The sequence below is a fragment of the Anas platyrhynchos genome, chromosome 1, assembly GCF_047663525.1.
Source record: "Anas platyrhynchos isolate ZD024472 breed Pekin duck chromosome 1, IASCAAS_PekinDuck_T2T, whole genome shotgun sequence".
In the NCBI taxonomy this organism is placed as follows: domain Eukaryota; kingdom Metazoa; phylum Chordata; class Aves; order Anseriformes; family Anatidae; genus Anas; species Anas platyrhynchos.
The window spans coordinates 146880758-146903739 of NC_092587.1; the positions used below are offsets into that span (position 1 = coordinate 146880758).

The 22982-nt window shown below is 58.3% G+C and overlaps 2 protein-coding genes and 1 long non-coding RNA gene across 3 annotated transcripts in view; 2 read left to right on the top strand and 1 right to left on the bottom strand.

The window, feature by feature from the left end:
• Nucleotides 1–22982, bottom strand: part of LOC140000937 (uncharacterized) — a 32737-nt gene that overhangs the window by 5490 nt on the left and 4265 nt on the right. Inside the window, exons 2-3 of the long non-coding RNA XR_011806131.1 lie at nt 16244–16414; nt 5379–5549 (exon numbers count right to left, since the gene is read on the bottom strand). This is a non-coding gene — a long non-coding RNA (uncharacterized lncRNA). The remainder of the gene's footprint in view (nt 1–5378; nt 5550–16243; nt 16415–22982) is intronic.
• LOC113844713 (uncharacterized) lies at nt 1742–10547 on the top strand. Its single transcript, XM_072032027.1, has 4 exons — nt 1742–4283; nt 4886–7735; nt 7908–8055; nt 8187–10547. Exons 1-4 carry the CDS (start codon nt 4215–4217, stop codon nt 8303–8305), a joined length of 3186 nt encoding a protein of 1061 aa, XP_071888128.1. The 5' UTR covers nt 1742–4214; the 3' UTR covers nt 8306–10547.
• LOC113840736 (uncharacterized) lies at nt 12900–21367 on the top strand. Its single transcript, XM_027447480.3, has 4 exons — nt 12900–15148; nt 15751–18600; nt 18773–18920; nt 19052–21367. The coding sequence occupies exons 1-4, from the start codon at nt 15080–15082 to the stop codon at nt 19168–19170; spliced, it is 3186 nt and encodes a 1061-aa protein (XP_027303281.3). The 5' UTR covers nt 12900–15079; the 3' UTR covers nt 19171–21367.

Below are 22982 nucleotides of genomic sequence, written 5' to 3' on the forward strand. Positions count from 1 at the left end.
CTGCGGACAGGCCAAGGCCTCAGCCAGCTTGTGGCGCTGGGGGGAAGGCAGAACTGCCAAATGGCCGCCAGGGCTGTCAGAGGGTGGGGCTGGAGCCTCCCTGTCAAGGAGCAGCTTTTCTCTCTCTCTCCCTGCACTCAGGGAGTTTCCTTCCTGTAGGACCACAACTGAGCTGAGCAACCCAGGACTGAGAATAAAATTCTCTCGTTTCTGTCCCATACAAGCCTCGAGTACATCCCACAAAGTGTGTGCGGTGACCCATTTGGGTGTGGGAAGAAAATTCTAGAATTGCCATTTATTTCTTTCTTAAATCATGAAAAGAAATAAGAAAGAAGCAATGTACAGTCTACAGAAGAGCCTGCAGACTGTACATCCTCAGCCTCTGCATTGGCTGGAGGCCCTGTGGGGGAGGCCAATGAAGCCCCTCTCGCTGCAGCAGCAGCGCCATAAGAAGAAGGTGGAGAAGTGAGATGCAGAGCATCTCAGGGAGGCCAGCACAGATCTCCTCCCAGGAGCAGCTGACGAAGCAGGAGCAGCAGCCACTCCCTTGGTTCCTGGTGTGACCTGTTCCAGCAAAGACACCGTTGTGTTACCAACACTGTCTCAGCCACAACTCTGAAGCATAGGACCTGCTTCAGCAGCCAGAGAAGCTGCAGGCTAAACAGCAGCGTGGCACAGCTGTGGCTCTGCCGCTGAAAGCTTCTCCACAGCATGCTCTTAAAGCAAGGAGCAGGGAATCTTCCTGCCACACAGAGTCGGGAGCCCCAGGAGGGTTCGGTCGAACATCGTTGGCAGCCCTGGCAGCCTGCGACAAGCAGGCAGCACTTGCAGGAGGAGACAGGCAGGGCATTACCCTGGCAGGCTGAGCCCGGCTCTGCGTGGGCAGCTGCCAGGGCGTGCCGGGGGCCGCTGCAGGGCAGCTCACAGCAGCACTTCTAGGGGGTACACTGAGCGGAATGGCAGAAATGGCCCAAGTAACTTGGCCTTTCTCCTTGCCTTCTCTTGCAGATGGAGAAGAAGCCGCAAGACATCAAGACGCTGCCTCACCGTGGGGTGAGGCAGGCCGAGAGAATCCAGCTGCCAGCCCTGCCGCCTTTGCCAAGGCAGGCAGCGACTCAGGCAGCAGCACCCAAGCAAGTGCCTGCAGCAGAGGCATCATCATCTGAAAGGGCCACTTGCAAGCTGCCCCCTCTGCAAGCAGCAGCCTCTGCTTCTTCAGGGGGAGGAAGGGCAAAGTCATTGGGAACAGAGGCCCGCAGCCAGCAAGAGCTTTTGCCACCTCTTCCCTGCATCTCTGGCAACAGGGACAGGGCAGTGAGGGCAGAGAGGCGGGAACGTGGCCCACACAGCCCTGTGGCCCCTGACGAGGACGTGGGCAATGCAATACGGTCCTTCGTGTCCACTGTCATAACAAACGCTCTAGCCTGCAACGAGGGAGCCAGCAGCAAGGCCGCCAATGCCATGCTGCAGGCTGGCACGGCCTGCAGATGCCAGGCTGCCAAGCCCAACGTGCGGCCGCCACGCAGGCGCCAGCTGCCAGAGGCTGCAGGAAGGTTCCAGAAGCAGCGGCAGCAGCCCGCGCAGGGGCAGCCGCGAGTGCAGGAGCCGCACTGTGTTGCAGTGCCAAGTGGGATTCTATTTCTTGTCAAATTCCTTCCCGATGTGCACAGCAATGCCCTTCTCGATGTGCTTCGCCAAGGTCTGAGTGGCGCAATCAACAGCATCTTGCTGCTCCTCCTCTGACATGTCCGCATTCTTGATGCCTGCCTTTCAGACAGTCGCGGTTGCCTCTGGGGCTCCGCTCGTGATGCCACTGCTCTGCTTTTGGGGGATTTGCTTCCAGGGCCTGAGAAAGCTGGGGATGCAATCTCCCACCACGTGCACAGGCACTTTGCAGCGAACAGGGAACACAGCCAATACCCGCAGCCCTGTTGGCCTGTTGTGGTTTGACTCAGGTGGGCAGCTGAGCTCCACCACAACCGCTCTCTCACTCCCCCTCTCCTCAAAGAGGCAGGGGGAGAAAATACAACACAGAGGACTCGAGGTTTGAGATGAGAAAGGTTTAATTAAAGGGAAAGGGAATGGGGAGGAAAAAAAGAAACAAGAGAAACAGTAAGTCAGTGCGGAAGCACAGAGAGAGGGAAAAAAAATATTCTCTACTTCCCATCAAGGAGCGATGTTCGGCCACGTCCTGGGAAGCAGGGCCTCAAAACGCGTAGTGGTTGTTCAGGAGGAACAGCCCCCTCCCCCAGGAGAGCCCCCCTTTTTATTGCTGAGTGTGACATCAGGTGTTATGGAATATCCCTTTGGTTGGTTTAGGTCAGCTGCCCTGGCAATGCCCCCTCCCCATCACTTGCCCACCCCCAGCCTGCTGGCTCTTGGGGGCTTGGAAGGAGTCCTGATGCCATGCCAGCACGACGCAGCAACAGACACAACACCTGAGCGATATCAGTGCTGCTCCAGCTGCGAGTGCAGAGCACAGCACTGTGTGGGCTGCTGCAGGGAAAAGGTGACTCCAGCTCAGACAGACCCAACACAAGTACTGTTTCTGAGAAGCTTCTTAGCTCCTCTCGTAGTGCCTGGACTGCGTGCAGAGTGTTATTTTCTAGTTCTCCAGTGAGTGAAATTCCCTGGTTCGGTTTCCTAGAGGATTATGTGGAGTCCTCGTAATTCTGCGTGCGGTCTCAGGGGGGCTTTGGCGTTGTGGGTCTTCAGTAATAGGTACATGTGGAATTATTGCCCCCAGGGTGCAAGCTCCCTTCCAGCCAAGGGGCAACACCTTCCTGCATTTATTGCCGCAGAGCCAGTACTACCCCTTGCCATTCGGGACAGGCCATCCCCTTACAGGATTCTCATGTTGTATCTGCTGTACAACAACTTCTACTGTTACTGTTACAAGTGTTACTCTAGAGTGAGGAGTCACTCCCTTCACAGCAATACTTTGTCTCAAGCAGATCCAATACTTTGTCTCAAGCACATGCACTTCCACATATACTTCCTTGCTGCTGCAGCTCCTGCTGCCTCGGCTGCAATGTTAGGGTTAGAGGGAGCATAACTTGATTCCTCCTGCGGAAAAGGAGTCTTATTGTTTACATGTAAACTTGAAGCGGGAGTTTTCATCAGACCAGTGTTGTGGCCAAAGGAGCAAAGTTCCTTTTAATGGCTTTTCAGGCCAGACAATTGGACAATATCTAACCTGTGCTTTTTAATCCTTTTCCCTAGTTTTTGGGTTATTTTTCCAATTCCTTTCCTTTCTCCCCAAAGGACTAGCTTTACGCACAATTCCGAGGATTGTGCTTCTGAAGATCTCCAAGGATGGAGATGCCACAGCCTCTCTGGGCAACCTGTTCCAGCAAAGACACCGTTGTGTTACCAACACTGTTTCAGGCACAACTCCGAAGCATAGGACCTGCTTCAGCAGGCAGAGAAGCTGCAGGCTAAACAGCAGCGTGGCACAGCTGTGGCTCTGCTGCTGAAAGCTTCTCCACAGCTTGCTCTTAAAGCAAGGAGCAGGAACTCGTCCTGCGGCTGCCCAGGGCTTTCCTCTCACAGCCCTGCCAGAGCCCACCTCAAGCCACCTCTCTGCCAGCTCCACCGGCTCCCTGGCGCCCGCCTTCTCTGGGAGCACTTCACAGTGCCTAGAGCCACAGGCCTCTGGCTGCCCGGACACGGGAGGAATCCCTGCTCCTGCTCCTGCTCCTGCTCCAGCTGCACTGCCAGGGTGGCCCGATGGGCGTCCAAGCTCGAGTGCAGTCTCTGCTGATGTGTGGGCAGTCAGGCAAAAGAGCCAGGAAGCTTACGCGGATGACCGAGCAGAGCATCTCCTGGCAGAGCAGGTAACGCGCAGTTACCTGGGAGCAGTTAGGGAGCTAAGCTGACTCCCCTGAGAAAGACTGAGCTGGGGCTGAGCCGGGGGCACTGGCTGGAAGGAGCCAGAGGTACCTGCCAATGCAGATCCTGCTGTGGGTGTGTGAGATGGTGTCCCTGGGGTGTCTGCCAGAATATGGGCTTGAGGGCCCCATGGCAACCACCGGAGCATTGTGATGCGTACCCAAAGGCCATTGTGACACGGAGGGGTACCCACGGCAACGGTGTCCCTTATAAAGCCCGAGCCCCGGGCTGCCCACTCACTCTCAGGAGAGCAGCTCTGTCAGGAGGCAGCAGCTCCCCTGGGTGCCCGTTGGAGTTCTTGGTCAGAGGACCTGGAGCATAGCATGGAGCAGCAGAATAAGGATGACTCCCAGCCCGCTGAAGGGCAGCGGAGCGTACAGGAGCGGCGCCAGGTGAGGCTCAGGGAGCGAGACAGGGACAGCAGCGTGACGGGATGGCACCGAGAGCACCAGGATGAGGAGAACGGTGCTGGAGCGAGCCGGCCAGCTGGCCCTGAGCCCCTCCGGCCTGGACACAGTTGTTCCCAAACCTGGGGTTTCTCCATGAAGAGCCCACCCCCAGGACAGCCAAAGCCCACGTGGCCCTGGCAGTTCTGTGCCCAGAGGCACAAAGAGCAGCGTGGCCTAATTCAACCTGGCTGTGCGCAGCCAGGAGCTGCCTCCACCGTCCCTCCATGCGGACAGGCTGCCGGTGCGGTCGTGCCCAGAGAGCGTGCGTCACACTGGCAGCTGCCACACGGAGTCGGGAGCCCCAGGAGGGTTCGGTCGAACATCGTTGGCAGCCCTGGCAGCCTGCGACAAGCAGGCAGCACTTGCAGGAGGAGACAGGCAGGGCATTACCCTGGCAGGCTGAGCCCGGCTCTGCGTGGGCAGCTGCCAGGGCGTGCCGGGGGCCGCTGCAGGGCAGCTCACAGCAGCACTTCTAGGGGGTACACTGAGCGGAATGGCAGAAATGGCCCAAGTAACTTGGCCTTTCTCCTTGCCTTCTCTTGCAGATGGAGAAGAAGCCGCAAGACATCAAGACGCTGCCTCACCGTGGGGTGAGGCAGGCCGAGAGAATCCAGCTGCCAGCCCTGCCGCCTTTGCCAAGGCAGGCAGCGACTCAGGCAGCAGCACCCAAGCAAGTGCCTGCAGCAGAGGCATCATCATCTGAAAGGGCCACTTGCAAGCTGCCCCCTCTGCAAGCAGCAGCCTCTGCTTCTTCAGGGGGAGGAAGGGCAAAGTCATTGGGAACAGAGGCCCGCAGCCAGCAAGAGCTTTTGCCACCTCTTCCCTGCATCTCTGGCAACAGGGACAGGGCAGTGAGGGCAGAGAGGCGGGAACATGGCCCACACAGCCCTGTGGCCCCTGACGAGGACGTGGGCAATGCAATACGGTCCTTCGTGTCCACTGTCATAACAAACACTCTAGCCTGCAACGAGGGAGCCAGCAGCAAGACAAGGCTTTCTCCCTCAGGCAGAGGTCCCAGGACCAAAGGCCCCAGAACACCACCTCTCACCACAGCAGCGGCCCAAAACTGGAAGAGTCGGCACTCGTCCAAAAGCAGCCTTGAATCCCCTGCCGAAGAAATGGACGACCGAATAAAGGCCTTTGTCTCCACTGCAATAAGAAATGGCCTTGCCTGGAACCAGGGAGCCATGAGGGAGGCAAGGCTTCCTCCTGTGGGCAGACCTCCGACGAGCAAAGGACACAGAACACCACCTCAGCCCGCAACTGGGCCCCAGAATTTAAAGAAGAGCTGGCACCCTGCCCCACACAGCCCTGCAGACTCTTGCACGGCACTGCAGGACACAGCACACTCCCGCGTGTCTGAAGTGCTGCAGAAGACGCAAAAAAGCTGGGAACACGGCCAACGATCAGCAGCACTTGGGGACCTGGCACAAACGGGGTGCAAATTGAGAGCAACAAGTTCAGCCGGGGTCCAGACAGACCTGGAGAGGACGTGGACGACTTCTCTGCCAGGGCCTGATTCCCGGGTATGCTCAGGAGCAAGGGCTTCCAGCAGAGACCCTGCAGCAGCTAGCCCAGGCCAGGGTAAGAAGAAAAAACAACAGGGAGAGAAACACGCCAAACCCAGGCAGGGGACAGGCAACGAGGGGACAAGCCAAGGCCGGGGCAAGAAAGAGAGCAGTCCTGGGGGATGCGATGAAGAGGAGATCGTCATCATCAACTCCTGGATCAACCCCAGGTTCGCCAGCCTCTTCACAGACGCACAGGACGTTCCCCAGCAAGAGGGCAGCGCAGCCAGCAGTGTGGACAGGGAGGCAGCAGAAGAAGCAAAACACCCAGCAAGCGCCTCTCCTGGCTCGCTGCAAACCACGGACACTGCCCCATCAGCTGCTCCCCTGGAAGAAGGTCCAGGGGAAGAGAGGCACAGCACGCCTCTCACTTACACAACAGCAGCACAGAGCAGGCCAGCAAGTCCTCCAGCAGCCCCTGCTCTGGAAGATGAGGGACACAGAGCGCCTCCCCTGACACGTGGGGCTCCACAGTCAAAACCATCGGCCTCTCCAAGCCCCAGTGAGCACAGCACTGCGGTGATGGTTGAGAGCCAGGGACGTGCCCGACATGCCTCCAGTGCCTGTGATGACGAGCTGGATGAAAGAGTTGACACCATCGTTTCCACAGTCCTACGCCGTGTTGTAGCCATGAGCCAGGGAGCCGTGAGCAAGGCACCAAGTGCTCCCTCGGCCACAGGACCCAGCGTGCCTCCTCCCACAGCAGAGCCTGCAGACTCTACATCCTCAGCATCTGCCTTGGCTGGAGCACTGGGGGACCTGGCACACACCGGGAGCACAGGGAGAGCAACGAGATCAGCCGGGGTCCAGACAGACATGGAGAGGAGGCGGACCACTGCTCTGCCAGGGCCTGATTCCCAGGTATGCGCAGGAGCAAGGGCTTCCACCAGAGACCCTGCAGCAGCTAGCCCAGGCCAGGGTAAGAAGCAAAATCAACGGAGAGAGAAACACGCCAAACCCAGGCAGGGGACAGGCAACGAGGGGACAAGCCAAGGCCGGGGCAAGAAAGAGAGCAGTCCTGGGGGATGCGATGAAGAGGAGATCGTCATCATCAACTCCTGGATCAACCCCAGGTTCGCCAGCCTCTTCACAGACGCACAGGACGTTCCCCAGCAAGAGGGCAGCGCAGCCAGCAGTGTGGACAGGGAGGCAGCAGAAGAAGCAAAACACCCAGCAAGCGCCTCTCCTGGCTCGCTGCAAACCACGGACACTGCCCCATCAGCTGCTCCCCTGGAAGAAGGTCCAGGGGAAGAGAGGCACAGCACGCCTCTCACTTACACAACAGCAGCACAGAGCAGGCCAGCAAGTCCTCCAGCAGCCCCTGCTCTGGAAGATGAGGGACACAGAGCGCCTCCCCTGACACGTGGGGCTCAACAGTCGAAGCCATCAGCCTGTGCAAGCCCCAGTGAGCACAGCGCTGCCGTGATGGTGGAGAGCCAGGGACGTGCCCGACATGCCTGCAGTGTCTCTGATGAAGAGCTGGATGAAAGAGTTGACACCATCGTGGCTGCAGTCCTACTCCACTCTGTAGCCATCATCCAGGGAGCCCCAAGCAAGGCAGCAAGTGCTCCCTGGGTCACAGTGCCCAGGGTGCCTCCTCCCACACCAGAGCCTGCAGAATGTACATCCTCGGCCTCTGCCTTGGCCAGAGGCCATGTGGGGGAGGCCAATGAAGCCCCTCTCGCTGCAGCAGCAACGCCACAAGAAGGTGGAGAAGGGGCTTCTCCTTTGGCTGCAGAGCCTCTCCAGGAGCCCAGCAGAGATTTCCGCCCAGCAGCAGCTGACAAAGCAGGAGCAGCAGCCAGTCCCTTGGTTCCTGGGCACCAGGTAAGCACAGCACACGCCGTGGACACGAAGCATCCAGGGCAGCCCCAGGCAGAAGCAGTGCGTGGGGTGTGCATGCCGGGAGCTGCCTGCTGCTCTGCATTTCCACATGTCCCAGGCATAAGGGCTGACATCCCTTTCCTCAGCTGCCCGTGCTGTTCCTCTCCCCATGCAGGTGGCCATCGAGCAGGGAGGCCAAGCGCAGTCCTCCTCCTGCACCAAAGATATGCCAGCGGATGAGCCAGCAACATCCCAGACACAAGCGCCGTCCCAGGATCTGTTGGCCGGGCCTGTTCAGCGCAGCGAGCAGCACCAAGCACAAGGTTGGCAGCACCACGCGCAGGGGGGCTGGCTGGTCCTGGGCCACCCCTCCCCGGGGAAAGGCCTTGGAGGGGGGGACAGGCTCGCCCAACACCCGCTCAGGCCCTAACCTACACCTCTGTGTCCCCCACAGGCATCCTTGACCTCGCACAAGCCCCGGCACGCCAGCCACGGCCCTCCCGCATCAGGAGGGCACTTCGCGCGCTGCGCAGGGCTTTCCGCTGCAGATGCATCGCAGGACAGCGAGAGTAGCCGCGCCCGGCTGGGCCAGTCCCAGGAGGATGCTTGGAGCTGGCAGCTGGCCCTCAGGAAGCTTTGCAGCGCCCACGGAAGCATCACTGCGAGGCACAGGACAGCGCCCCAGGAATTCAGATGCCCCACCACATCCTGCCCCCAGCCTCAGCTCAGCTGCGGCTGCTTTCTGATCTGAATAAAAGCTCAGGCAGACTTTTGCCCCCAGTGCTCCTCTCTGTGCCGTTGATCTCAGGTGAAAGAGTGGTGCAGGCCATGCCAACCTGGCACCCAGGGCCAGTACAGAAGTACAGAATCATAGAATCTACCACTGAACCGTGTCCCTCGGCACCAGATCTACACGGCTTTCGAATGCCTCCAGGGATGGTCACTCAACTACTTCCCTGGGCAGCCTGTTCCAATGCTTCACAACCCTTTCGTTGAAGACTTTTTGCCTAAACCTAAACCTAAATCCACCTAAACCTCCCGCGGCCCCACTTTTTCCTCTTCTCCTACCACCTGTTGCTTGGGAGATGGGACTGACCCCCACCGCACTACAACCTTCTCTGAGGTCCTTGTACACAGTGATAAGGTCTCCCCCAAGCCTCCTTTCCTCTAGGCTACATAACTCCAGCTCCCTCAGCACTCCTCACATGACTTGCTCCCTGGGCCCTTCGGCTGCTCCTTTCCCCTTCCTTGGACATGCTCCAGGACCTCCATGTCCTTCCTGCAGTGAGGGCCCCAAAACTGAACAGGGTATTCATGGCGCGACCTCACCAGAGCTGAGTACAGGGGGAGAATCAGGTTCACAAACCACGCGATGCTTACTACTATACCATATATGTACAATTTTATTTGACCAACCTTTATTTTCCCCTTTTCCTTTTTTTTTTTTTAATTATTTTTTTCTTCATCTCTCGTGACTAGAAGGCCCGTGATTTATTTATTTATTTATTTGTTTGTTACTGATTTTTGCCCTGTTTCTCCTGCTTTTCTTAGCTATCCTCCTCATTTTGCGACTGTGGGACATTCCCCTTATCTGCTTAAAATACTTCACCTGGTATGCTACTGCCATGCCCGCACAATCCCTTTTGAAAATGCAAGGTTAGTGGAATTTTGCACTGCAAGAACCTGACGTGCTGTCTGCAGCCTGCAAGCACACAAGGGGAGGAAGTGCTGCAACAGCCGTTGCTCACCAAGCAGCTGCCCGGCAAGGAAAAGACAGTCAGGAGGACATGTGTCAGGACACTTTTCCTGCCGATGCGGCCAAATTCGCCTGAGAAAGAAACGGGAAAAGTCTCTTTCTTTCTTATGTGGGACTCCGGGAAGACAGGCAAAGTTCTCCGAGAGCTGAAAAGTGGGCTTCTTTACCTGGAGGAGCTCAAAGCAAAAAACAAGAGCAGCCCCACTTTAATAAGGAAGGAGGCACCCAGCCCAGGTACTAAGACACGCTGAAAAGCAAGAAAGGAGGAACAGTATTTAAGCATTTCTGGCACTGGAAATGCAGCGCGGGGCTTCCCCAACAAAGAAGATGGGCCCTTGTGCTTTGGCCACTGCTCATGGGAAGGTGCCAGATGGCGTCACTGCGGAGAGCCCTGGAGATGGCCTCAGTGTCTGGGAGCTTCCCAGCTCCCTCCTTTTTGCCCCCTACGGAAGAGCTGGGCTAGGAAGAGCACAGCCAACACCCTCATCTCAGGAAAAACCCTCCACGGGGTTCCCAACTAATAGGGAAAGCCTTGAGAACCGGCTCTGGCTACATGCTGGCTTGCCCACTCGGGCCACAGGCAACGCACAAGCGCCAGGCAGTACGCATCCCGTCCTTCTGCTGGAGCTGGGCTCTTCTGTTGTGCATATTGCCAGAGCAGCAAGGAGCCCCTGGCACAGCTGCACTTTGCAGGCTACCGCTGGGGCGTTTCTTCTGCTTGAGGAGGCGGGCTGTGGGGTGGCAGCTGCAGGAAGGAGCAGGCTACGAGGGCAGGACGAGGCTGCAAAGCCCACCTTGTTCAGTGCGAACTGCCTGTGCACGTGGTGGGGTATTGCATCCCCAACGTGCCCAGCCCCTGGAAAGCAAATGCCCCAAATCCCCTTTCAGCCGTGCCCTGGGGACGGCAACAAGGCCGCCAATGCCATGCTGCAGGCTGGCACGGCCTGCAGATGCCAGGCTGCCAAGCCCAACGTGCGGCCGCCACGCAGGCGCCAGCTGCCAGAGGCTGCAGGAAGGTTCCAGAAGCAGCGGCAGCAGCCCGCGCAGGGGCAGCCGCGAGTGCAGGAGCCGCTCCTGGGCTCTGGGCTCAGGGGCAGACGCCTGCCCCTGCAGGGGACGAGGCCCACCCAGAGCCTGCCCAGTGGCATGGGCCTGCCCAGACATCCTGGGGGGAAGCCCTGGCCGCAACAAGTGAGCAGGGGGCATGCAGAAGCCCCTCACAAATGCTGACGAAAAACAAGGCCCTCAAAGTGAGAGGCAACCCCGCAAGACTTGGAGCAAAGAGGCACTGCCTCTCCAGACAGCATGTTTCCTTCAGCACAAAGAAAAGGAAAGGCCTCTTGGCTCTAGATGCCGCCCACCATCGCTGGCAGCCGTGCTGCGGACAGGCCAAGGCCTCAGCCAGCTTGTGGCGCTGGGGGGAAGGCAGAACTGCCAAATGGCCGCCAGGGCTGTCAGAGGGTGGGGCTGGAGCCTCCCTGTCAAGGAGCAGCTTTTCTCTCTCTCTCCCTGCACTCAGGGAGTTTCCTTCCTGTAGGGCCACAACTGAGCTGAGCAACCCAGGACTGAGAATAAAATTCTCTCGTTTCTGTCCCATACAAGCCTCGAGTACATCCCACAAAGTGTGTGCGGTGACCCATTTGGGTGTGGGAAGAAAATTCTAGAATTGCCATTTATTTCTTTCTTAAATCATGAAAAGAAATAAGAAAGAAGCAATGTACAGTCTACAGAAGAGCCTGCAGACTGTACATCCTCAGCCTCTGCATTGGCTGGAGGCCCTGTGGGGGAGGCCAATGAAGCCCCTCTCGCTGCAGCAGCAGCGCCACAAGAAGAAGGTGGAGAAGTGAGATGCAGAGCATCTCAGGGAGGCCAGCACAGATCTCCTCCCAGGAGCAGCTGACGAAGCAGGAGCAGCAGCCACTCCCTTGGTTCCTGGTGTGACCTGTTCCAGCAAAGACACCGTTGTGTTACCAACACTGTCTCAGCCACAACTCTGAAGCATAGGACCTGCTTCAGCAGCCAGAGAAGCTGCAGGCTAAACAGCAGCGTGGCACAGCTGTGGCTCTGCCGCTGAAAGCTTCTCCACAGCATGCTCTTAAAGCAAGGAGCAGGGAATCTTCCTGCCACACAGAGTCGGGAGCCCCAGGAGGGTTCGGTCGAACATCGTTGGCAGCCCTGGCAGCCTGCGACAAGCAGGCAGCACTTGCAGGAGGAGACAGGCAGGGCATTACCCTGGCAGGCTGAGCCCGGCTCTGCGTGGGCAGCTGCCAGGGCGTGCCGGGGGCCGCTGCAGGGCAGCTCACAGCAGCACTTCTAGGGGGTACACTGAGCGGAATGGCAGAAATGGCCCAAGTAACTTGGCCTTTCTTCTCGCTTCTCTTGCAGATGGAGAAGAAGCTGCAAGACATCAAGACACTGCCTCACCGTGGGGTGAGGCAGGCCGAGAGAATCCAGCTGCCAGCCCTGCCGCCTTTGCCAAGGCAGGCAGCGACTCAGACAGCAGCACCCAAGCAAGTGCCTGCAGCAGAGGCATCATCATCTGAAAGGGCCACTTGCAAGCTGCCCCCTCTGCAAGCAGCAGCCTCTGCTTCTTCAGGGGGAGGAAGGGCAAAGTCATTGGGAACAGAGGCCCGCAGCCAGCAAGAGCTTTTGCCACCTCTTCCCTGCATCTCTGGCAAGAGGGACAGGGCAGTGAGGGCAGAGAGGCGGGAACGTGGCCCACACAGCCCTGTGGCCCCTGACGAGGACGTGGGCAATGCAATACGGTCCTTCGTGTCCACTGTCATAACAAACGCTCTAGCCTGCAACGAGGGAGCCAGCAGCAAGGCCGCCAATGCCATGCTGCAGGCTGGCACGGCCTGCAGATGCCAGGCTGCCAAGCCCAACGTGCGGCCGCCATGCAGGCGCCAGCTGCCAGAGGCTGCAGGAAGGTTCCAGAAGCAGCGGCAGCAGCCCGCGCAGGGGCAGCCGCGAGTGCAGGAGCCGCACTGTGTTGCAGTGCCAAGTGGGATTCTATTTCTTGTCAAATTCCTTCCTGATGTGCACAGCAATGCCCTTCTCGATGTGCTTCGCCAAGGTCTGAGTGGCGCAATCAACAGCATCTTGCTGCTCCTCCTCTGACATGTCCGCATTCTTGATGCCTGCCTTTCAGACAGTCGCGGTTGCCTACGGAGCTCCGCTCGTGATGCCACTGCTCTGCTTTTGGGGGATTTGCTTCCAGGGCCTGAGAAAGCTGGGGATGCAATCTCCCACCACGTGCACAGGCACTTTGCAGCGAACAGGGAACACAGCCAATACCCGCAGCCCTGTTGGCCTGTTGTGGTTTGACTCAGGTGGGCAGCTGAGCTCCACCACAACCGCTCTCTCATTCCCCCTCTCCTCAAAGAGGCAGGGGGAGAAAATACAACACAGAGGACTCGAGGTTTGAGATGAGAAAGGTTTAATTAAAGGGAAAGGGAATGGGGAGGAAAAAAAGAAACAAGAGAAACAATAAGTCAGTGCGGAAGCACAGAGAGAGGGAAAAAAAATATTCTCTACTTCCCATCAAGGAGCGATGTTCGGCCACGTCCTGGGAAGCAGGGCCTCAAAACGCGTAGTGGTTGTTCAGGAGGAACAGCCCCCTCCCCCAGGAGAGCCCCCCTTTTTATTGCTGAGTGTGACATCAGGTGTTATGGAATATCCCTTTGGTTGGTTTAGGTCAGCTGCCCTGGCAATGCCCCCTCCCCATCACTTGCCCACCCCCAGCCTGCTGGCTCTTGGGGGCTTGGAAGGAGTCCTGATGCCATGCCAGCACGACGCAGCAACAGACACAACACCTGAGCGATATCAGTGCTGCTCCAGCTGCGAGTGCAGAGCACAGCACTGTGTGGGCTGCTGCAGGGAAAAGGTGACTCCAGCTCAGACAGACCCAACACAAGTACTGTTTCTGAGAAGCTTCTTAGCTCCTCTCGTAGTGCCTGGACTGCGTGCAGAGTGTTATTTTCTAGTTCTCCAGTGAGTGAAATTCCCTGGTTCGGTTTCCTAGAGGATTATGTGGAGTCCTCGTAATTCTGCGTGCGGTCTCAGGGGGGCTTTGGCGTTGTGGGTCTTCAGTAATAGGTACATGTGGAATTATTGCCCCCAGGGTGCAAGCTCCCTTCCAGCCAAGGGGCAACACCTTCCTGCATTTATTGCCGCAGAGCCAGTACTACCCCTTGCCATTCGGGACAGGCCATCCCCTTACAGGATTCTCATGTTGTATCTGCTGTACAACAACTTCTACTGTTACTGTTACAAGTGTTACTCTAGAGTGAGGAGTCACTCCCTTCACAGCAATACTTTGTCTCAAGCAGATCCAATACTTTGTCTCAAGCACATGCACTTACACATATACTTCCTTGCTGCTGCAGCTCCTGCTGCCTCGGCTGCAATGTTAGGGTTAGAGGGAGCATAACTTGATTCCTCCTGCGGAAAAGGAGTCTTATTGTTTACATGTAAACTTGAAGCGGGAGTTTTCATCAGACCAGTGTTGTGGCCAAAGGAGCAAAGTTCCTTTTAATGGCTTTTCAGGCCAGACAATTGGACAATATCTAACCTGTGCTTTTTAATCCTTTTCCCTAGTTTTTGGGTTATTTTTCCAATTCCTTTCCTTTCTCCCCAAAGGACTAGCTTTACGCACAATTCCGAGGATTGTGCTTCTGAAGATCTCCAAGGATGGAGATGCCACAGCCTCTCTGGGCAACCTGTTCCAGCAAAGACACCGTTGTGTTACCAACACTGTTTCAGGCACAACTCCGAAGCATAGGACCTGCTTCAGCAGGCAGAGAAGCTGCAGGCTAAACAGCAGCGTGGCACAGCTGTGGCTCTGCTGCTGAAAGCTTCTCCACAGCTTGCTCTTAAAGCAAGGAGCAGGAACTCGTCCTGCGGCTGCCCAGGGCTTTCCTCTCACAGCCCTGCCAGAGCCCACCTCAAGCCACCTCTCTGCCAGCTCCACCGGCTCCCTGGCGCCCGCCTTCTCTGGGAGCACTTCACAGTGCCTAGAGCCACAGGCCTCTGGCTGCCCGGACACGGGAGGAATCCCTGCTCCTGCTCCTGCTCCTGCTCCAGCTGCACTGCCAGGGTGGCCCGATGGGCGTCCAAGCTCGAGTGCAGTCTCTGCTGATGTGTGGGCAGTCAGGCAAAAGAGCCAGGAAGCTTACGCGGATGACCGAGCAGAGCATCTCCTGGCAGAGCAGGTAACGCGCAGTTACCTGGGAGCAGTTAGGGAGCTAAGCTGACTCCCCTGAGAAAGACTGAGCTGGGGCTGAGCCGGGGGCACTGGCTGGAAGGAGCCAGAGGTACCTGCCAATGCAGATCCTGCTGTGGGTGTGTGAGATGGTGTCCCTGGGGTGTCTGCCAGAATATGGGCTTGAGGGCCCCATGGCAACCACCGGAGCATTGTGATGCGTACCCAAAGGCCATTGTGACACGGAGGGGTACCCACGGCAACGGTGTCCCTTATAAAGCCCGAGCCCCGGGCTGCCCACTCACTCTCAGGAGAGCAGCTCTGTCAGGAGGCAGCAGCTCCCCTGGGTGCCCGTTGGAGTTCTTGGTCAGAGGACCTGGAGCATAGCATGGAGCAGCAGAATAAGGATGACTCCCAGCCCGCTGAAGGGCAGCGGAGCGTACAGGAGCGGCGCCAGGTGAGGCTCAGGGAGCGAGACAGGGACAGCAGCGTGACGGGATGGCACCGAGAGCACCAGGATGAGGAGAACGGTGCTGGAGCGAGCCGGCCAGCTGGCCCTGAGCCCCTCCGGCCTGGACACAGTTGTTCCCAAACCTGGGGTTTCTCCATGAAGAGCCCACCCCCAGGACAGCCAAAGCCCACGTGGCCCTGGCAGTTCTGTGCCCAGAGGCACAAAGAGCAGCGTGGCCTAATTCAACCTGGCTGTGCGCAGCCAGGAGCTGCCTCCACCGTCCCTCCATGCGGACAGGCTGCCGGTGCGGTCGTGCCCAGAGAGCGTGCGTCACACTGGCAGCTGCCACACGGAGTCGGGAGCCCCAGGAGGGTTCGGTCGAACATCGTTGGCAGCCCTGGCAGCCTGCGACAAGCAGGCAGCACTTGCAGGAGGAGACAGGCAGGGCATTACCCTGGCAGGCTGAGCCCGGCTCTGCGTGGGCAGCTGCCAGGGCGTGCCGGGGGCCGCTGCAGGGCAGCTCACAGCAGCACTTCTAGGGGGTACACTGAGCGGAATGGCAGAAATGGCCCAAGTAACTTGGCCTTTCTCCTTGCCTTCTCTTGCAGATGGAGAAGAAGCCGCAAGACATCAAGACACTGCCTCACCGTGGGGTGAGGCAGGCCGAGAGAATCCAGCTGCCAGCCCTGCCGCCTTTGCCAAGGCAGGCAGCGACTCAGACAGCAGCACCCAAGCAAGTGCCTGCAGCAGAGGCATCATCATCTGAAAGGGCCACTTGCAAGCTGCCCCCTCTGCAAGCAGCAGCCTCTGCTTCTTCAGGGGGAGGAAGGGCAAAGTCATTGGGAACAGAGGCCCGCAGCCAGCAAGAGCTTTTGCCACCTCTTCCCTGCATCTCTGGCAACAGGGACAGAGCAGTGAGGGCAGAGAGGCGGGAACGTGGCCCACACAGCCCTGTGGCCCCTGACGAGGACGTGGGCAATGCAATACGGTCCTTCGTGTCCACTGTCATAACAAACACTCTAGCCTGCAACGAGGGAGCCAGCAGCAAGACAAGGCTTTCTCCCTCAGGCAGAGGTCCCAGGACCAAAGGCCCCAGAACACCACCTCTCACCACAGCAGCGGCCCAAAACTGGAAGAGTCGGCACTCGTCCAAAAGCAGCCTTGAATCCCCTGCCGAAGAAATGGACGACCGAATAAAGGCCTTTGTCTCCACTGCAATAAGAAATGGCCTTGCCTGGAACCAGGGAGCCATGAGGGAGGCAAGGCTTCCTCCTGTGGGCAGACCTCCGACGAGCAAAGGACACAGAACACCACCTCAGCCCGCAACTGGGCCCCAGAATTTAAAGAAGAGCTGGCACCCTGCCCCACACAGCCCTGCAGACTCTTGCACGGCACTGCAGGACACAGCACACTCCCGCGTGTCTGAAGTGCTGCAGAAGACGCAAAAAAGCTGGGAACACGGCCAACGATCAGCAGCACTTGGGGACCTGGCACAAACGGGGTGCAAATTGAGAGCAACAAGTTCAGCCGGGGTCCAGACAGACCTGGAGAGGACGTGGACGACTTCTCTGCCAGGGCCTGATTCCCGGGTATGCTCAGGAGCAAGGGCTTCCAGCAGAGACCCTGCAGCAGCTAGCCCAGGCCAGGGTAAGAAGAAAAAACAACAGGGAGAGAAACACGCCAAACCCAGGCAGGGGACAGGCAACGAGGGGACAAGCCAAGGCCGGGGCAAGAAAGAGAGCAGTCCTGGGGGATGCGATGAAGAGGAGATCGTCATCATCAACTCCTGGATCAACCCCAGGTTCGCCAGCCTCTTCACAGACGCACAGGACGTTCCCCAGCAAGAGGGCAGCGCAGCCAGCAGTGTGGACAGGGAGGCAGCAGAAGAAGCAAAACACCCAGCAAGCGCCTCTCCTGGCTCGCTGCAAACCACGGACACTGCCCCATCAGCTGCTCCCCTGGAAGAAGGTCCAGGGGAAGAGAGGCACAGCACGCCTCTCACTTACACAACAGCAGCACAGAGCAGGCCAGCAAGTCCTCCAGCAGCCCCTGCTCTGGAAGATGAGGGACACAGAGCGCCTCCCCTGACACGTGGGGCTCCACAGTCAAAACCATCGGCCTCTCCAAGCCCCAGTGAGCACAGCACTGCGGTGATGGTTGAGAGCCAGGGACGTGCCCGACATGCCTCCAGTGCCTGTGATGACGAGCTGGATGAAAGAGTTGACACCATCGTTTCCACAGTCCTACGCCGTGTTGTAGCCATGAGCCAGGGAGCCGTGAGCAAGGCACCAAGTGCTCCCTCGGCCACAGGACCCAGCGTGCCTCCTCCCACAGCAGAGCCTGCAGACTCTACATCCTCAGCATCTGCCTTGGCTGGAGCACTGGGGGACCTGGCACACACCGGGAGCACAGGGAGAGCAACGAGATCAGCCGGGGTCCAGACAGACATGGAGAGGAGGCGGACCACTGCTCTGCCAGGGCCTGATTCCCAGGTATGCGCAGGAGCAAGGGCTTCCACCAGAGACCCTGCAGCAGCTAGCCCAGGCCAGGGTAAGAAGCAAAATCAACGGAGAGAGAAACACGCCAAACCCAGGCAGGGGACAGGCAACGAGGGGACAAGCCAAGGCCGGGGCAAGAAAGAGAGCAGTCCTGGGGGATGCGATGAAGAGGAGATCGTCATCATCAACTCCTGGATCAACCCCAGGTTCGCCAGCCTCTTCACAGACGCACAGGACGTTCCCCAGCAAGAGGGCAGCGCAGCCAGCAGTGTGGACAGGGAGGCAGCAGAAGAAGCAAAACACCCAGCAAGCGCCTCTCCTGGCTCGCTGCAAACCACGGACACTGCCCCATCAGCTGCTCCCCTGGAAGAAGGTCCAGGGGAAGAGAGGCACAGCACGCCTCTCACTTACACAACAGCAGCACAGAGCAGGCCAGCAAGTCCTCCAGCAGCCCCTGCTCTGGAAGATGAGGGACACAGAGCGCCTCCCCTGACACGTGGGGCTCAACAGTCGAAGCCATCAGCCTGTGCAAGCCCCAGTGAGCACAGCGCTGCCGTGATGGTGGAGAGCCAGGGACGTGCCCGACATGCCTGCAGTGTCTCTGATGAAGAGCTGGATGAAAGAGTTGACACCATCGTGGCTGCAGTCCTACTCCACTCTGTAGCCATCATCCAGGGAGCCCCAAGCAAGGCAGCAAGTGCTCCCTGGGTCACAGTGCCCAGGGTGCCTCCTCCCACACCAGAGCCTGCAGAATGTACATCCTCGGCCTCTGCCTTGGCCAGAGGCCATGTGGGGGAGGCCAATGAAGCCCCTCTCGCTGCAGCAGCAACGCCACAAGAAGGTGGAGAAGGGGCTTCTCCTTTGGCTGCAGAGCCTCTCCAGGAGCCCAGCAGAGATTTCCGCCCAGCAGCAGCTGACAAAGCAGGAGCAGCAGCCAGTCCCTTGGTTCCTGGGCACCAGGTAAGCACAGCACACGCCGTGGACACGAAGCATCCAGGGCAGCCCCAGGCAGAAGCAGTGCGTGGGGTGTGCATGCCGGGAGCTGCCTGCTGCTCTGCATTTCCACATGTCCCAGGCATAAGGGCTGACATCCCTTTCCTCAGCTGCCCGTGCTGTTCCTCTCCCCATGCAGGTGGCCATCGAGCAGGGAGGCCAAGCGCAGTCCTCCTCCTGCACCAAAGATATGCCAGCGGATGAGCCAGCAACATCCCAGACACAAGCGCCGTCCCAGGATCTGTTGGCCGGGCCTGTTCAGCGCAGCGAGCAGCACCAAGCACAAGGTTGGCAGCACCACGCGCAGGGGGGCTGGCTGGTCCTGGGCCACCCCTCCCCGGGGAAAGGCCTTGGAGGGGGGGACAGGCTCGCCCAACACCCGCTCAGGCCCTAACCTACACCTCTGTGTCCCCCACAGGCATCCTTGACCTCGCACAAGCCCCGGCACGCCAGCCACGGCCCTCCCGCATCAGGAGGGCACTTCGCGCGCTGCGCAGGGCTTTCCGCTGCAGATGCATCGCAGGACAGCGAGAGTAGCCGCGCCCGGCTGGGCCAGTCCCAGGAGGATGCTTGGAGCTGGCAGCTGGCCCTCAGGAAGCTTTGCAGCGCCCACGGAAGCATCACTGCGAGGCACAGGACAGCGCCCCAGGAATTCAGATGCCCCACCACATCCTGCCCCCAGCCTCAGCTCAGCTGCGGCTGCTTTCTGATCTGAATAAAAGCTCAGGCAGACTTTTGCCCCCAGTGCTCCCCTCTGTGCCGTTGATCTCAGGTGAAAGAGTGGTGCAGGCCATGCCAACCTGGCACCCAGGGCCAGTACAGAAGTACAGAATCATAGAATCTACCACTGAACCGTGTCCCTCGGCACCAGATCTACACGGCTTTCGAATGCCTCCAGGGATGGTCACTCAACTACTTCCCTGGGCAGCCTGTTCCAATGCTTCACAACCCTTTCGTTGAAGACTTTTTGCCTAAACCTAAACCTAAATCCACCTAAACCTCCCGCGGCCCCACTTTTTCCTCTTCTCCTACCGCCTGTTGCTTGGGAGATGGGACTGACCCCCACCGCACTACAACCTTCTCTGAGGTCCTTGTACACAGTGATAAGGTCTCCCCCAAGCCTCCTTTCCTCTAGGCTACATAACTCCAGCTCCCTCAGCACTCCTCACATGATTTGCTCCCTGGGCCCTTCGGCTGCTCCTTTCCCCTTCCTTGGACATGCTCCAGGACCTCCACGTCCTTCCTGCAGTGAGGGCCCCAAAACTGAACAGGGTATTCATGGCGCGACCTCACCAGAGCTGAGTACAGGGGGAGAATCAGGTTCACAAACCACGCGATGCTTACTACTATACCATATATGTACAATTTTATTTGACCAACCTTTATTTTCCCCTTTTCCTTTTTTTTTTTTAAATTATTTTTTTCTTCATCTCTCGTGACTAGAAGGCCCGTGATTTATTTATTTATTTATTTGTTTGTTACTGATTTTTGCCCTGTTTCTCCTGCTTTTCTTAGCTATCCTCCTCATTTTGCGACTGTGGGACATTCCCCTTATCTGCTTAAAATACTTCACCTGGTATGCTACTGCCATGCCCACACAATCCCTTTTGAAAATGCAAGGTTAGTGGAATTTTGCACTGCAAGAACCTGACGTGCTGTCTGCAGCCTGCAAGCACACAAGGGGAGGAAGTGCTGCAACAGCCGTTGCTCACCAAGCAGCTGCCCGGCAAGGAAAAGACAGTCAGGAGGACATGTGTCAGGACACTTTTCCTGCCGATGCGGCCAAATTCGCCTGAGAAAGAAACGGGAAAAGTCTCTTTCTTTCTTATGTGGGACTCCGGGAAGACAGGCAAAGTTCTCCGAGAGCTGAAAAGTGGGCTTCTTTACCTGGAGGAGCTCAAAGCAAAAAACAAGAGCAGCCCCACTTTAATAAGGAAGGAGGCACCCAGCCCAGGTACTAAGACACGCTGAAAAGCAAGAAAGGAGGAACAGTATTTAAGCATTTCTGGCACTGGAAATGCAGCGCGGGGCTTCCCCAACAAAGAAGATGGGCCCTTGTGCTTTGGCCACTGCTCATGGGAAGGTGCCAGATGGCGTCACTGCGGAGAGCCCTGGAGATGGCCTCAGTGTCTGGGAGCTTCCCAGCTCCCTCCTTTTTGCCCCCTACGGAAGAGCTGGGCTAGGAAGAGCACAGCCAACACCCTCATCTCAGGAAAAACCCTCCACGGGGTTCCCAACTAATAGGGAAAGCCTTGAGAACCGGCTCTGGCTACATGCTGGCTTGCCCACTCGGGCCACAGGCAACGCACAAGCGCCACGCAGTACGCATCCCGTCCTTCTGCTGGAGCTGGGCTCTTCTGTTGTGCATATTGCCAGAGCAGCAAGGGGCCCCTGGCACAGCTGCACTTTGCAGGCTACCGCTGGGGCGTTTCTTCTGCTTGAGGAGGCGGGCTGTGGGGTGGCAGCTGCAGGAAGGAGCAGGCTACGAGGGCAGGACGAGGCTGCAAAGCCCACCTTGTTCAGTGCGAACTGCCTGTGCACGTGGTGGGGTATTGCATCCCCAACGTGCCCAGCCCCTGGAAAGCAAATGCCCCAAATCCCCTTTCAGCCGTGCCCTGGGGACGGCAACAAGGCCGCCAATGCCATGCTGCAGGCTGGCACGGCCTGCAGATGCCAGGCTGCCAAGCCCAACGTGCGGCCGCCACGCAGGCGCCAGCTGCCAGAGGCTGCAGGAAGGTTCCAGAAGCAGCAGCAGCAGCCCGCGCAGGGGCAGCCGCGAGTGCAGGAGCCGCTCCTGGGCTCTGGGCTCAGGGGCAGACGCCTGCCCCTGCAGGGGACGAGGCCCACCCAGAGCCTGCCCAGTGGCATGGGCCTGCCCAGACATCCTGGGGGGAAGCCCTGGCCGCAACAAGTGAGCGGGGGGCATGCAGAAGCCCCTCACAAATGCTGACGAAAAACAGGGCCCTCAAAGTGAGAGGCAACCCCGCAAGACTTGGAGCAAAGAGGCACTGCCTCTCCAGACAGCACGTTTCCTTCAGCACAAAGAAAAGGAAAGGCCTCTTGGCTCTAGATGCCGCCCACCATCGCTGGCAGCCGTGCTGCGGACAGGCCAAGGCCTCAGCCAGCTTGTGGCGCGGGGGGGAAGGCAGAACTGCCAAATGGCCGCCAGGGCTGTCAGAGGGTGGGGCTGGAGCCTCCCTGTCAAGGAGCAGCTTTTCTCTCTCTCTCCCTGCACTCAGGGAGTTTCCTTCCTGTAGGGCCACAACTGAGCTGAGCAACCCAGGACTGAGAATAAAATTCTCTCGTTTCTGTCCCATACAAGCCTCGAGTACATCCCACAAAGTGTGTGCGGTGACCCATTTGGGTGTGGGAAGAAAATTCTAGAATTGCCATTTATTTCTTTCTTAAATCATGAAAAGAAATAAGAAAGAAGCAATGTACAGTCTACAGAAGAGCCTGCAGACTGTACATCCTCAGCCTCTGCATTGGCTGGAGGCCCTGTGGGGGAGGCCAATGAAGCCCCTCTCGCTGCAGCAGCAGCGCCACAAGAAGAAGGTGGAGAAGTGAGATGCAGAGCATCTCAGGGAGGCCAGCACAGATCTCCTCCCAGGAGCAGCTGACGAAGCAGGAGCAGCAGCCACTCCCTTGGTTCCTGGTGTGACCTGTTCCAGCAAAGACACCGTTGTGTTACCAACACTGTCTCAGCCACAACTCTGAAGCATAGGACCTGCTTCAGCAGCCAGAGAAGCTGCAGGCTAAACAGCAGCGTGGCACAGCTGTGGCTCTGCCGCTGAAAGCTTCTCCACAGCATGCTCTTAAAGCAAGGAGCAGGGAATCTTCCTGCCACACAGAGTCGGGAGCCCCAGGAGGGTTCGGTCGAACATCGTTGGCAGCCCTGGCAGCCTGCGACAAGCAGGCAGCACTTGCAGGAGGAGACAGGCAGGGCATTACCCTGGCAGGCTGAGCCCGGCTCTGCGTGGGCAGCTGCCAGGGCGTGCCGGGGGCTGCTGCAGGGCAGCTCACAGCAGCACTTCTAGGGGGTACACTGAGCGGAATGGCAGAAATGGCCCAAGTAACTTGGCCTTTCTCCTTGCCTTCTCTTGCAGATGGAGAAGAAGCCGCAAGACATCAAGACACTGCCTCACCGTGGGGTGAGGCAGGCCGAGAGAATCCAGCTGCCAGCCCTGCCGCCTTTGCCAAGGCAGGCAGCGACTCAGGCAGCAGCACCCAAGCAAGTGCCTGCAGCAGAGGCATCATCATCTGAAAGGGCCACTTGCAAGCTGCCCCCTCTGCAAGCAGCAGCCTCTGCTTCTTCAGGGGGAGGAAGGGCAAAGTCATTGGGAACAGAG